Source organism: Myodes glareolus, chromosome 11, assembly GCF_982192425.1.
Source record: "Myodes glareolus chromosome 11, mMyoGla1.1, whole genome shotgun sequence".
NCBI lineage: Eukaryota > Metazoa > Chordata > Mammalia > Rodentia > Cricetidae > Myodes > Myodes glareolus.
Window position 1 is genome coordinate 41,811,472 of NC_142036.1, and position 13,315 is coordinate 41,824,786.

Below are 13,315 nucleotides of genomic sequence, written 5' to 3' on the forward strand. Positions count from 1 at the left end.
CACATAAGTAAAAACAAATTCAGTCTTTTTTTATTTTTTTTTTTTAAAAAAAAGGAAGATGTGCCCAGGAAATCCGCCATTGTAAATAGCCAGCAAGGGTGATATCATGTCCAAGCAGTGTGGTGAGCATCTGGGCCCTTCCCAACTGGGCTCTTTCCCTAGTGCATACATTGCAGCATTCGGGGAGCTATAGCCCAGGACCCAGATTTAGAACTGAGAATAATTTCTAGGGTTTGTCAGAAGTCAAACCCTTGTCTAAGATGTGAAACAGGTGACTCCCAAGACCTAAACCGCTCTGGCCGCAATCTGCTGGGCTTTTGGGCCTTCTCCTCTTTCAGCCCGTCTTGGTGGGTACAGCGGGCAGATAATTTCAGAGATGACAGCGGCAGTCTCCAGTCAAGACTACAGGTTTCTGGGGACACACAGAAGGCTGAGCTTCTGTTTCTGTCTCTAGGCTGAAGACCTGAATGCCAAGTTGGAGGGGGAGCCTTCCATGCGGAAACCAAAGCAGCGGCCGCGGCCGGAGCCCCTCATCATCCCCACCAAGGCGGGCACTTTCATCGCCCCTCCCGTCTACTCCAACATCACCCCCTACCAGAGCCACCTGCGTTCTCCTGTCCGCCTAGCTGACCACCCCGCTGAGCGTAGCTTTGAGCTGCCCCCCTACACACCGCCCCCTATTCTCAGCCCTGTTCGGGAAGGCTCCGGCCTCTACTTCAATGCCATCATATCCACCAACAGCATCCCAGCCCCTCCTCCTATCACGCCAAAGAGTGCCCATCGCACCCTGCTCCGTTCTAGTAAGTGGCCTGGTGGCTGTGCTGGTGGGGGATGTAGGGGAAAGGCAGTGCAGTCTGTGGGTGGTTGTGGTGTGGCCGGAGGCTGGAAGAAGGAACTCTGCTGTCTCCTCCATGCTGTAAGGCATGGTCCTCCTGCTTGGGTTCTGATCCCGGTTCTATGTTTACTATCTCATCCCATGGGCAAGTCCAACCACCCAAACCTCACTCAGTTTTTTCCCTATTCAGCAGGGATTCAATTGGTCATATTTGGCTGATGGTGGAATTACCGTGATGTTCATCTATTAGATCCACAAACAGCAGTTTCCTCTGGTTCAGCCTAATAGCTACCTCCCTGGGTTGTGGTAGAGATCAGATTCGTTAGCATTGTTTTTATTAGGTGACTGACCTGGTCTCCTGGGCCTGTTTGAGCAGTCATTTTGGTCAAGAGCAGGCTTCACAACAGTGAGGCCTAAAAATGTCCATTTCACATTTCACAAAGAAAAGGGGTTCTTATCCCTTGGAAACTGGAATCACCTGATCGTGGTATCACACAGGCGCATTCTTCACCCAGTTAACCTCTGACCCCAGAGCTCACCCATGGTGTGGTTCTCTGGTGCCTCCTGCTGGCTGTGGATGGAAATTGCCCTATGCTGGCAGGCATAGGCTTTGCTTCCCGGGGAAGTTTTTCTCCCTGGCTCGGTTTGTGCTGGAAGTCACAGAAGAGCCAAGGGGTGTCAAGATGTCAGTCTGCCCACCACGTGTTTACTGAGCATTGGGTGTAAGACCTTGAACTGTATCCTGTGCTGCTGGCTCCAGAACGTACGGGAAGCCATTATCCAGTCTGAAGAAAGCACAGAGCAGGATCATTAGGGAGTTGATGGGAAAGCCTGGGAGACAGAGAAGCGGTGGTTTCTAGCAGAGGGGGCCCAGCACCCAGTGAATGGGGCTGACCTCAGGCTCTAGCCTGCGGAAGCCTGCTTAGATAAGGAAAGAATTTGGGAAGTGGCTCAGACTGAGCGGAGTTGGAACTACAGAGAGGGAGGGGCAGGCAGGGCACTGCGGGCGTGGAATGGGGCTGAGCAGAGGGAACAAGCACGCTGAGGTTAGTCGGCCTCTGGGGTCGAGAGTCTGGGCTGTGGGAGGTTCAGACACACGGGGAACTGCCTTGGAGAGCTGAGGGTTCCAGGTTTTGTCTCATGCTGCACAGGTTTTCTGTGTTGTTTTGTTTTGAGCGAGGGAGTGCCTTGACTTTAAGTCCGACTTTAAGAGGAACTTGAATGAGAGTGAGGCAGAAAAATCCAGAGAGGAAATGAGAAGATAATTATAAAAGAGGACCCTCCCTTCCCAGCATCCCTGCTGTACCTCCAGCCTCAGCCTCTTCGTATACTGAAGCGTGTGGGGAGTGGGGGCTCCTAGGAGCAGGAGCTGGACTTGGTGGTCCTGCTGACAGGGTAGCGAATGTTCATGCAGTACCAGGCTCTTATTTAATTCAGAATTCTCATGACCCCCAGGAGACAGACAGAAATAACCCCTTTTTGCAGATGGGAAAACTGAGTCGCCCTCATAGTTAATAAAGGCCCCAAGTTGTACCGTTATCAAGTTGCAGAGCAGGGACAGAGGGTGCCTGAGTTCCAAGTGTACTTAGTGAGTCACCATGGCGACTCTTATGCATGCAGGACAGCCGCCTAGGATGAGGGTGTTTTCCTGAAGGGAGGAAGGGGCCATTTACCAATATGTTCTTTGCCCATAGATAGTTCTGAAGTCACCCCGCCCGTTCTCTCTGTGATGGGGGAGGCCACCCCCGTGAGCATCGAACCGTAAGTGCAGCCCTGCCCCAGGCCCGTGCATGTGGGTGGCCAGGTGGGCCTAATGTGTGGCAGGTTAGCATTGGAAGCAGGAGGAGGGTTCTGTGGGGCCTGCACAGAGACAGTCTCCTTGGGCTTCTGTATCTGTCCTGGGCTCTGTGCTGTCACCTGCCAGCTTTTGTTTGGAAGTTGCAGGGAGAGGAAAGGTAAGGACCAGGTTGGCTTGAATTTGCCACTAGGGAGAGCTAGGTCAGGGTGGGTGTCCAAGAGACTCTCTTTGCCTGTCAGATGTGGAGTCGCTTGTCCTCTGGATCTTGCCCTTCTGATCACACCAGATGCCAGATTCTCTGCACCCAACCATGGCCTTGCTGCATTCAGCACCTGCCTGCTGCAGTTTCTTTAACATAGTATGGTCAGAGTCAGGTTCCCTGTCCTCACAAGGTGAGCCCTCACTCCTTGCCTCTCTGCCCCTGCAGACGGATCAACGTTGGTACCCGGTTCCAAGCAGAAATCCCCATGATGAGAGACCGTGCCCTGGCAGCTGCAGACCCCCATAAGGCTGACTTGGTGTGGCAGCCATGGGAGCATCTTGAGAACAGCTGGGAGAAGCAGAGGCAAGGTAAGGAGAGATCTCCAGTGAACAGGGCATGGCAGGCTGGTGGGCAGATGGGCAGGCTGGTGGGCAGATGGGCAGGCTGGGTCCCACAAGGCCCAGCACTGAGTGTGATTTCCTGCTGCCCTCCCGATGCTCTGGTGAATCCAGTGGATGACCTGCTGACGGCTGCCTGTTCGAGCATTTTCCCTGGTGCTGGCACCAATCAGGAACTGGCCCTGCACTATCTGCATGAGTCTCGGGGGGACATCCTGGTAAGTAAGCCTTGTTAATTTGGGGGGGTCCCTTAAGAAAATAGGTACTGGTCTCTTCCTATCTGCTGCCAGGACCAGGCCTAGTGGTCTAAGATTTTATTGATTTATATTTGCTCTTCTGCGTATGTTCTGATAGGGGGTATTTTCTTTTTCCCCTCACAATCACGACTGCCCACCTTGCCTTGGCCTCCTGAGCACTCGGGTGACTTGGCATGGTGATCTCAGGTAGCTGCGAGGGTCTGGCCAAGGAAGAGGGTATTGGAGTTTGGCCTAAGGGAACTTTAGTTGCAAACCCTAGCTGGGTATGCAAGATTCTGCTGTTGAATCCAGTCCCTGAGTCTGGGTCAGTAGCTCCGCCTCCCCGCATTGTCACCAAGAGCATTCTCTGTCCATACTGCTTGCTTTCGTGGTTGAGCATTCCTGCAATGGTCTCGTGGCTTGAATCCTCAGCAGCCCCACTTTCTGTGATTTTTTTTTTTTAACCATGCTCCCATATGCCCTGCCTCACAGCAGTTAAGGCAAGAGTAAATGCTTGCTCTCTCCAGAGCTTGCAGAGGTCCTTTGCATGTTGCCCAGGCCCAGGATACTTCATCCTTCACTGCGACTGTTGCTAGCTTCCTGACTGCCCTTTCTTCCCAGGAAACACTGAATAAGCTGCTACTGAAGAAGCCGGTGCGGCCCCACAATCATCCGCTGGCGACTTATCACTACACAGGTGGGCCTGACTGGGGTGGTCATGTGGTCCAGAGCCTTCGGGGTCTCCAGCAGAGGTGGGGCCCTGCTCAGTGCTTAGTCACAGCCCTGAATGAGAGTGGGGACAGGGAGAGCCAGCCAAAAGTCAGAGCAAGGAAGCTAATATCAAGGTCAAGTGGGGGGCTCTCCATGACCTTATAGGGAAAGCATCAGATGGGTAGGCTGGAATCCAAGCCAAAAAACTCCCAAGTCATAGGGAGTGCAATCAGCTCATTTCGAACCTTGGAGTGTTTGTCTTATTGTAGATGCTGTTCTGTAAGAGGGACATTGATGCAATCATGTAATCCCAGTGACTGCTGTTGCTCAGTCTCTGTTAGACCCACATTTCCAGGCAGAGCCCCCAAAGGCTGTTTTACCATATAGCATCTAGTCTTTCTTGAACCTGGAAAGACAGGTTCTAGTGTTCACTCCCGTTTGGCAAGCGAGGGGAGTGAGGCTTCAGGAAGCTGGTAGCGAGTGGCCCACACAGATGTGGATGGCCTCCCACCTTCAGTGGGCCAGCAATGCTCACCGTACAGATGCTTGTGTTCCTCTCCGACTCAAACCTGGTACCCTCTCTGCTCTTCAGGCTCCGACCAGTGGAAGATGGCTGAGAGGAAGCTGTTCAACAAGGGCATTGCCATCTATAAGAAAGATTTCTTCCTGGTGCAGAAGCTGGTGAGCAGGGGCAAGCAGAGGGTCCTGTGCCCAGGTGGCAGGGTGCTTGCCCAGTGTCCCTGAGTTCTGGCCCCATTGCTGCCACCATCAGGTAGCTTCAGAAACAGCTTTGTCAAACACGGCTTGCACAGAGGATCCTCCGCTGACCTCTGAGCTCTCCGGACAGGACTTTAAGGCTAGATGTGGCCGAACCTGGGGGACAAGTAGGGAAGTGTTGGAGAAAATGTGTGGGAATGTATTGCTCGACCCAAACCCAGTGGTCAAATAGATCTTTGAAAGGGGAGGGCAGATGTCGGAGTCTGAGAGGACTATGGAGATGACCTCATGGTTCTGACATCATACTGTTTGCCCTTCACACGTGATTGGCCTTAGGATGCACGGCCCTTTGTTGGCAGTTAGTAGCAAGGCTGGGAGAGCCTTCTGCCTCCTGCCTGGGTTTTCCCTGAATCTTCCCCGACGTGACGTTGCTCTTCCTTACTTGGCTCTGCTCCGGGAGAGGAGTGAAACTGTTCCCCAGATTGATAAGGGAAGTATTGCACTGCTGTATTTCGTCCAGCTTTGCAAGTGGAAGGATACCCAGATGCTCTGTACTTTAGCTTGAAATCGACCTAATGGAGAAGAGCAATTCCACAAGCCCCCATTAAAAATGCCTTGCTGAGGTTTACCAGGTTTACCATTTGTCCCTTTTCCTTCTCTTTCTCTGTCTGCATCTAAACACGAACCCATGAAAAACACACACCTACCTCTTCCTCCTCCCTCTGTCTCAGCTAATCATTGAAAGTTAGCTACAGCTGGGCCTGGAGGGTGATAGGCCTGTAATTGCAGCTCTTTGGGAGGGTGTGGCAGGAGGCTCGTAAATTCAATGTTCAAGGCCAGCCTAGTTACCTTGGTGCGGCCTCAAGGGTAGGTGGGGCGAAGTGAGAGTACTGTTTAATTGTAGACCATTCCCTAGCTTGTTCCAGGCGCTAAGTTCAATCCCCAGTACAGGGGCAAGGCGATTACTTTTAAATAAAACTGCCCTAAACAATGGCAAGTGAAAAAGCAGAAGTCAGGGCAATGAGCCGATTCTGACCCAGCCGAGGCTCCTGGGCCCCTGCTGACCCTGCTGGCCCAGTGTGGCCTCTCATGGCACTGCCCTTTAATGTCTAGTCCACAGTCAAATCTCCCCGGAAATTCTGCTATTATCCTTCAGATGTTACTCATTGAAATGGCGCAGAAGCCTCCATTGATGGCACTGCTCAGGACTTTGTTGAGAAGCAGGCATTGAGAAATGGGGTTTTGGGTTTAGTGTTTTGCCTAAGGCTAAAGGGAAGATGCAGAGGTGAGAAAAGTGAGCCCTAGCGGCTACCTCTGACCTCAGTTTTGGCTTTGCTTCAGATCCAGACCAAGACTGTGGCCCAGTGTGTGGAGTTCTACTACACCTACAAGAAACAGGTGAAAATTGGCCGCAACGGGACGCTCACCTTTGGCGATGTGGACACAAGCGATGAGAAGTCAGCCCAAGAGGAAGTTGAAGTGGACCTCAAGGTGAGTCCTTTGCGGCCTCGGCTGCCTCGTGCTTGGTAGCACTTGGGGCCAGGACCTAGCTGGAAGCTTAAGGCCAGACTCCTGGTGTTTATAGAGGCTAGACAGAGAAAAACAGGGTCCCTGAAAGCCCCCAGGAGCTGGTAGCCCAGGCCCTGACCCCTTGCCGGGATTTTTAGATGGTGCCAGTGCAGAACACTGGAGAGTGGCGGCTCCAGCTTCACCTCCCTGCCTCCTCAGAAGCGCTGCTCCCCAGCTCTCACCCTTGCACCGCCGTTGTGGTTTCTGCTCTGTCCGTGCCTTAGCACACGCCACTGTTACTATTTCTGTCATGTCCCATACTGCTTTTATTAATTTTCTTTAAGTCAACTCATTTTTTTTTCCTCAAAAGGGAAGCCTTGTATTACAATCATAAATAGGTAACCAGTATTGTTTCCTGTCAATAGGAATTATTGGGAAAAATAAGTATGAAAGCCACTGTTACTGAATGCCAGCTACATGCTGTAATTGCCTGCCAGGGCTCTGAGACAGAGGGCCGATTTCTCTCGTAAACAGATCACCAGGTCTAGGGAAGCAGAAGGGACACATTAACACCAACCCCGACCTCGTCCTTGAAAGATGTTGTGATCTCATTCTTTGCCATGTATCCCCTCAATATTGTCTCTAAGTCACAAGTCCGTACTTGGTAGCGTTTGGTCCCCATATTGCAAATGGGAAGTAGAGATACAGAAAATGTCATAGATAGTTAAACAGGAGCTCAGAGCTCCTGCCTGGCACACCCTGAGGTCACTCTGCCCAAAGGGTGCCCAGAAGATTCTGGGCACCTATCCAGAAGGCCAGGTGGTTTGTGGGTCTTAGCATGCTCCCTCCTTAGCCCTGGCTCTGTCTCATCCTGAGGGTGCCCAGGGTCAAGACTACCCTGTTTCCAGGCCAACTGGCCATGGGAGGGCTGTGACTTACGACAGAGTCCCAGTACAAGAGGCTCCCCTGGGCCAAGACAGGGCTGCAGGACCAGCAAGTGCTTCGGAGCCTTGGCTGGATCCAGAGTCCCGCACTCCGGAATGACTGAGCTCACTTTCGTCTCCCATAGACGTCTCAGAAGTTCCCAAGGGTGCCTCCTCCCAGCAGAGAGTCCCCAAGTGAAGAGAGACTGGAGCCCAAGAGGGAAGTGAAAGAGCCCAGAAAGGAGGGGGAGGAGGAGGTGCCAGAACCCCAGGAGAAGGGAGAGCAGGAAGAGGGCCGAGAGCGCAGCCGTCGGGCCGCTGCTGTTAAAGCTACGCAGACACTACAGGCCAATGAGGCGGTAAGTGACCCCCACCTTCACTCTCCCAGCACACTACGAAGACGGAGCTAGGCCTGGGAGTGCGGGTGGTGGTACAGAGCAAGACCATAGCGATTCTTGTGGTTATAGTCAGGAAATGGACCAAGTACTTTATGCTCTTAACTTATTTGGGCCTCAACCATGTGTGGTATGGGCTATTATAAATCTCATTTTATAGATAAGGAAACTGAGGTTGAAGATGCAGCTTGTGTGTATAGTATGTATTATACACTATATATTATACACACACACACATATACACACTGTGTGTGTGTGTATAAGTATTTCTGTGTCTCATATTCAGAGGAAAAAAGCCTTTTGAGCACCCAACAGATGTGTGCACGTGGGGGAAGCACCCATAAGCTGTAGGTCAGTCACGGCTGTCCTGGAGCATGCGCCTGAAAAGAGTGTCTGAGATAGAGCTGAGCCTATGACACTGCCAATAACGGCCCTTCATGTTCTCTGCTGAGTGTTCGATGTCCATTGTCTCCCTAATTCCTCACAACAGCTACACGGAGTGCTGACTCCCACTCAGCAGATAGGGGTCGGGTCCACGGATGGCGATTCACTTGCCTGAAGGCACACTCAGTCTTTGTTCCGAGTGGACGGCTCTGTCCCCTTCCCAGGCTAAGCAAGGCACCTCACTGTGGCCCGGTCAGGAGGGCTGGAATGTGTTTCTGCACTTAATGCCCTCCGAGCACCTGTCCGCTAAACACAGCTGCTTGCTCCTCCTCCGCTCACTGCTCTTCTGTCGGGGGCTGTGCAGTGTCTGTGCTGTCTCTGTGAACACTTTGAGGGGTGACTCAGGGCACATGTATCATTTCTGATGGCCATCTGGGGTTTCTGGCCTGAGGTCAAAGCAGTAACCTCCTTGGGGTGCGTACCGTGGGTCCTCTGCTCTCTTGACTTTCTTTCTCTTCTGGTTTTCCCTACCAGCATTTCCTCAGCAAGTGGCCATCACATCTGTCCCTTTCATTGCACTAGGCACTTTCTGGAGACTGGGCTCCCCTGAGGACCTGTCTCCCTACCACCTGGCACATCCATGATTGGACGAAATACCAGAAAACACATGAGCACAGAGCCAGAAGTCTTCAGACCTATAACTGCCAAGGTGTGGCCAGGATAACTGTGCCAGCCACTTTGTGATAAAACTAGAGCCAGCCCAAGCTGCAGTGGCCTCCTGGAGGCAGCCAGGGGCCCCTGTCACTGGAAGGGGGATACTAGGTTACCATTTGGCAGGAATGTATGAGTGTCTAGGACCCTCTGGTCGCTGAGATGCCAGAATTCTGAACCCACACTCGCCTCTAAAACATACCCTCTTGGTTGACTGCCTCCAGGCCAATGATGTCCTCATCCTCCGGAGCCACGAACCCAATGCCCCAGGGCCTGCAGGCGCTCAGACCTCAGAGAAGCCAAGGGAGGGGCCAGGGAAGTCACGAAGGGCACTGCCTTTCACAGAGAAGAAGAAGAAACCCGAGGCATTTAATAAAACCCAAAACCAGGAGAACACTTTCCCTTGTAAAAAATGCGGCAGGTAAGATGTCCCCATGGGGGCTTGGACACCGTGTGGATATAGGTGCTGCTGGGATTGGGGCACCGTGGATCTGGCTTTTGATTGGCTCAGTGGGTTTCCAGGGTAATGACATCACGGGGCAGGCATGGTTTGAATTGGGGTGCGGGGGGAGCACCATTCCAAGTGGGGAGGGGTGAAGGTTGGGGCTAGGTGGACAGGTTAGAGTTTGAGGGAATATTGAGTGAAGGGTGCCACACCCCACTGTGGTGTGGCTCACTCTCACCTGAGCCCTCCTGCCCGATGCAGGGTGTTTTACAAGGTGAAGAGCCGCAGCGCTCACATGAAGAGTCACGCAGAGCAGGAGAAGAAGGCCGCAGCTCTGAGGCTGAAGGAGAAGGAGGCTGCAGCTGCCGCCGCCGCGCACCAGCAGACACTGAGGGAAGAGAGCGGCGAGGGAGAGAAGGGCTGAGATGCTGCTGGACCCTCTCGTGGCCTCCCCCTGCACCCTGCACCCTGCACCCGGGAGCCCCTAGAGGGAGTCAGGAGAGGGTCACGTGGACTTTGCTCTGCAAAACAAATCCGATAATGAAAAATAAACAGGCTCTTTTATGTACAAAGGCCGAGGACAGTGTTAAGGGCTGCAGGATCCAGTTCTCTGAGGATCTGGTCTGTCCAGTGTTCTGCTTCCCTGGAGCCTTGAGAGGCCAGGCCCCTTGGAAGGGGGAAGGGCTCCGCAGCTGCCTCTCAGATCTGCCAGTCTGTTAGCATCTCTGCCTTTCTCATCCCAGGGCCCTAGTAAGCCGATGGCAAGCCAAGCACAAGCTCACCCCATGGCAGATTATCCCTCTTGGACCTGGAAGGCTGTGCAAACCTTGCTCGAAGCCCCAAACAAAGGGACTCCTTAGAGAATGGTGGCCTTATCACACCTGCGTCCAGGCCGGAGCTGCTGCAGTGATCTGGCTTCAGGCCACCACCTCCCTAGGAGTATCTCGGAGGGCAGTTTCAACCTCTTTGCTGCTTGTTAACAGCCCGTCTGGGGCTGGGAAAGTTTTCTCAAACATGTGAGGAAGGGGCCGGTGTTCATGTCCCCGCTGTCATCCTGCTACAGGGAAGGCCAGAAGAAGCAGAGTCAGGCTCAAGGGGTCTTTTGACAAGCCTGGTAACTCTTCCTGCTGCCTATGTTTTATACCTTTGGGTCCTGGAGGCTGCTGAGGGAGCCTCAAGCAGGTCCTGGGAAGGCCTGGCCTGCTCTTGGGTGCCAGCTCCCTTCTTGCTTGTCCCTGCTCTCAGCAGCTGCCACCTGACCCCATTGCACCGCACTCAATGTTGATATTCATAGCCCCCCCCCCCCCTTTCTGCATGCTGGAGATTTCTGGATCCTTCCCTGGGAGGGGATGTCTCCTAACTAGGTAAGACAGGAGCCTTCATTCCTTGACCTGTGTCATTTGGGAACTATTTATTTATTCTTAATATTTAATTTTTAACATCCTCAGGGACCAGGGGCCTCTTGCTTTTCAGAGGTTCAAGTGCATTTATCCCAAAATAAGGCATCCCCAACCCCACCCCCAATTCCAAGGCTCTGTGGTCCCTTACCTTGTTGCTCTTGCCAGGAGGAATGGTGGTGGTACTGAATGGGCTGGGAAGGTGGGGCGTGTCATCCAAGCCACAGGAAACGAGCAGACGTGGGTGACATCAAAGACAGTTCTCTGGCTTACCCTTTCTGTACTTTCAGAATGCCTGAGGGAGCTGGCAGAAGGCCAGAATTCTAGTTTTGTTTATCAGCCTGGATTCTGGCTTGAAGAAACCATATTTGGCATGAAATTAAAAAGGGCCGGAATGTTCTGGAGGCCCCTTCGCTTGCCAGTTCCACAGGGGGTCTAAGTTATTTTTCTGATATCATTACTCGACTTGAGTTGTGCAGAAGAAAGTCTTAAGTGAATGTGTGTCTGAGTAAAGAACTGAGAAGGATTCCTCCACGGTTCTGTAGGAAGTAGCCTCAGCCCTGCTGGAAATCAGAAATAGACGTGTTTTTAAGCTATGCACTATTGAGTGGTTTTTTTGTTTTTGGGACTTTTTTACATTCATTTATGCATTAGTATGGTTCTAGGAGGGCTGCCATTGGGAGTGACATGTCTCCCTAGATACCTGGGTGGTTACCTAAACCTCCAGCTTCCCTGTTAGCTTCTTCCATAGGCTCCTGCAGACTCAAAAGTCTTGAGATTGCGAAAACTTGGTACCCCCTAGAAGCAAGAGGGCAACACGTTTAGGCTTTCCTCTAAATCTCTTGTATAATGAGTGCCTTCACAGCTTAGCCCCAAAGTGCTACTTATGGTTCCCAAGGTGTTTTTTTTTTTTTTTTCCTATTTAAACCATATTTGGCTCAGGCCCCTTGGACATGTGATATCAAACATCTTCAGCCACATGAGACCAACCAGTCCTGGAAAACCTTAATAAAAAGTGATTCTACTTTTCTAAGTTCACAGAGACCAGACCAGATGAATATAGCCAGAAAAAAAAAAAAAAATCAAGACGCTGCCTTTCGGTGGCGATTTCGTGAGACACTTTAAGAAGAGTCCATGCTTCAGGGTGCAGTGTGCAACCTGCACTGTTTCGAGGGCAGATGCGCTGTGGCAAGAAGCCACAGAGGCTGGCGCAGGCGCATCCTTACTGGTGCTTTTTCAGATGAACACACTGGGCTTGGTTTTTGTTGTTCTTCCTTCCTATTCGGAGCTCTTTGCTTTAAGAAAAGTAACAACTTCAGCCTGCCATTAGCCTGCCTAGACCGTCTCACCCTGCCTGTCTCCCAGCCTCCACCTGCATTCAGCGGAGGGCATGAAACTGACATAGTGCCTGCGATCTGGACCGTCTCTGGGGTCTCTTACCCATCTGAGGGGACAGTGCCGTTACTACTGCCCTCCACTCCTTCAGCAGCCCTCCCCACCCCCCTTAGCTAAGGTACATACCTGCCCTCTTGCCACCCCACCTCCAACCCTGGCACAGAGGTCCTGTGCTGCTCATGTCTAAGGGGATTGCCTATATTTAACTGCCTCAGTGACCTGACCTCTTTCTTCTCACGTGCCAGATGGTAAAGATGAAGGAGGGACACAACACATACTCAAGCCTCAGCTGTTTAAATGTTTTTATTGGGCCTCTCTTTTCTGGGTTATTTATTACTAGACTGGCAAAGCCTAACTCCTTAGGTTTTTACGGGAAGTATGCATATTTTTATAAAACAGTTGTGTCTAATCTAACCCACATTTGGCTGTGTTTGTTGCCTAAAAAAAAAAAAAGAATTGCAGCTGTTGGAACTTTTCCTCATTTGTCTCAAGTCAAAGGCCTTGTTGGAGAAGACAGAGCACAGGACAGCCTTGATAGACTGTAATTACTGTACAAATATTTTAATAGCATAAAATAAGTATATTCCTTTTATTTTGAAACAAAATGATCAGACACTGCCTTTCGTGTGTTTGTTGCCTGTGGCACTCTTTTTAAAAAAGACTGTTACATATTAAATAGTGTACATATATATAAATATTACCTCTTTTGCTGTACAGTTGTGATAGACCAGACTGAAAATTTTATTTTTTGTGTGCTTTTTATAAAAAAAATTAATACACTAAAGAGAATCTTGCTGATGTGATTGTAATGTACCTATGTAACTTATTTACTTTTGAATGTTCTGTATCTTAAGACCTTTTATTAAATAAGGTTTTAAAAAATTCGTTGTTGAATGCTATATTCTTATAGGGGTGTTTTTACCAGTTGGGATTGACAAGGGAATTTACCCCCACCGTTTCTGGGGCTTAAGCATTTTGTTTTGTTATCGTATATACTAAGTAAGGCCAGGGGACGAAAATGTTTGCAGTTTGCCTGGCTACAAAGGAGTAGTAACAGGGTTTTGTTTTTTTATATACAAAATTTAGACAAGAAAGCATAATCAGTCTCTCACAGGAGCCTATAGATGTCATTCTCCCTCCTGCTTTCATGGGGAAGAGCAGAGCCTCGGCAGAGTGTGATCGGATGGTACACAGAAGTCAGAGCACCGTGTGTTTCCGTAGGCACAGACGGGATGAGCATCTTGAGACAAGTCCGTCAT

The 13,315-nt window shown here is 51.1% G+C and overlaps 1 protein-coding gene across 4 annotated transcripts in view; it reads left to right on the forward strand.

Moving 5' to 3' along the window:
• Mideas (mitotic deacetylase associated SANT domain protein) overlaps nucleotides 1-12,665 on the forward strand; it is a 67,429-nt gene extending 54,764 nt beyond the window's left edge. For 3 of the 4 annotated variants that reach the window (XM_048449137.3, XM_048449136.3, XM_048449138.3), the window contains exons 4-13: nucleotides 455-800; nucleotides 2,530-2,596; nucleotides 3,061-3,203; nucleotides 3,348-3,451; nucleotides 4,091-4,166; nucleotides 4,773-4,861; nucleotides 6,239-6,388; nucleotides 7,476-7,688; nucleotides 9,044-9,240; nucleotides 9,526-12,665. In XM_048449137.3, the coding sequence (XP_048305094.3) occupies nucleotides 455-800; nucleotides 2,530-2,596; nucleotides 3,061-3,203; nucleotides 3,348-3,451; nucleotides 4,091-4,166; nucleotides 4,773-4,861; nucleotides 6,239-6,388; nucleotides 7,476-7,688; nucleotides 9,044-9,240; nucleotides 9,526-9,688 (1,548 nt within the window). In that variant the 3' untranslated portion in view covers nucleotides 9,689-12,665. The remainder of the gene's footprint in view (nucleotides 1-454; nucleotides 801-2,529; nucleotides 2,597-3,060; nucleotides 3,204-3,347; nucleotides 3,452-4,090; nucleotides 4,167-4,772; nucleotides 4,862-6,238; nucleotides 6,389-7,475; nucleotides 7,689-9,043; nucleotides 9,241-9,525) is intronic. The other variant, XM_085697389.2, reaches the window with a different exon arrangement.
• The last annotated feature ends 650 nt before the right edge of the window (nucleotides 12,666-13,315 follow it).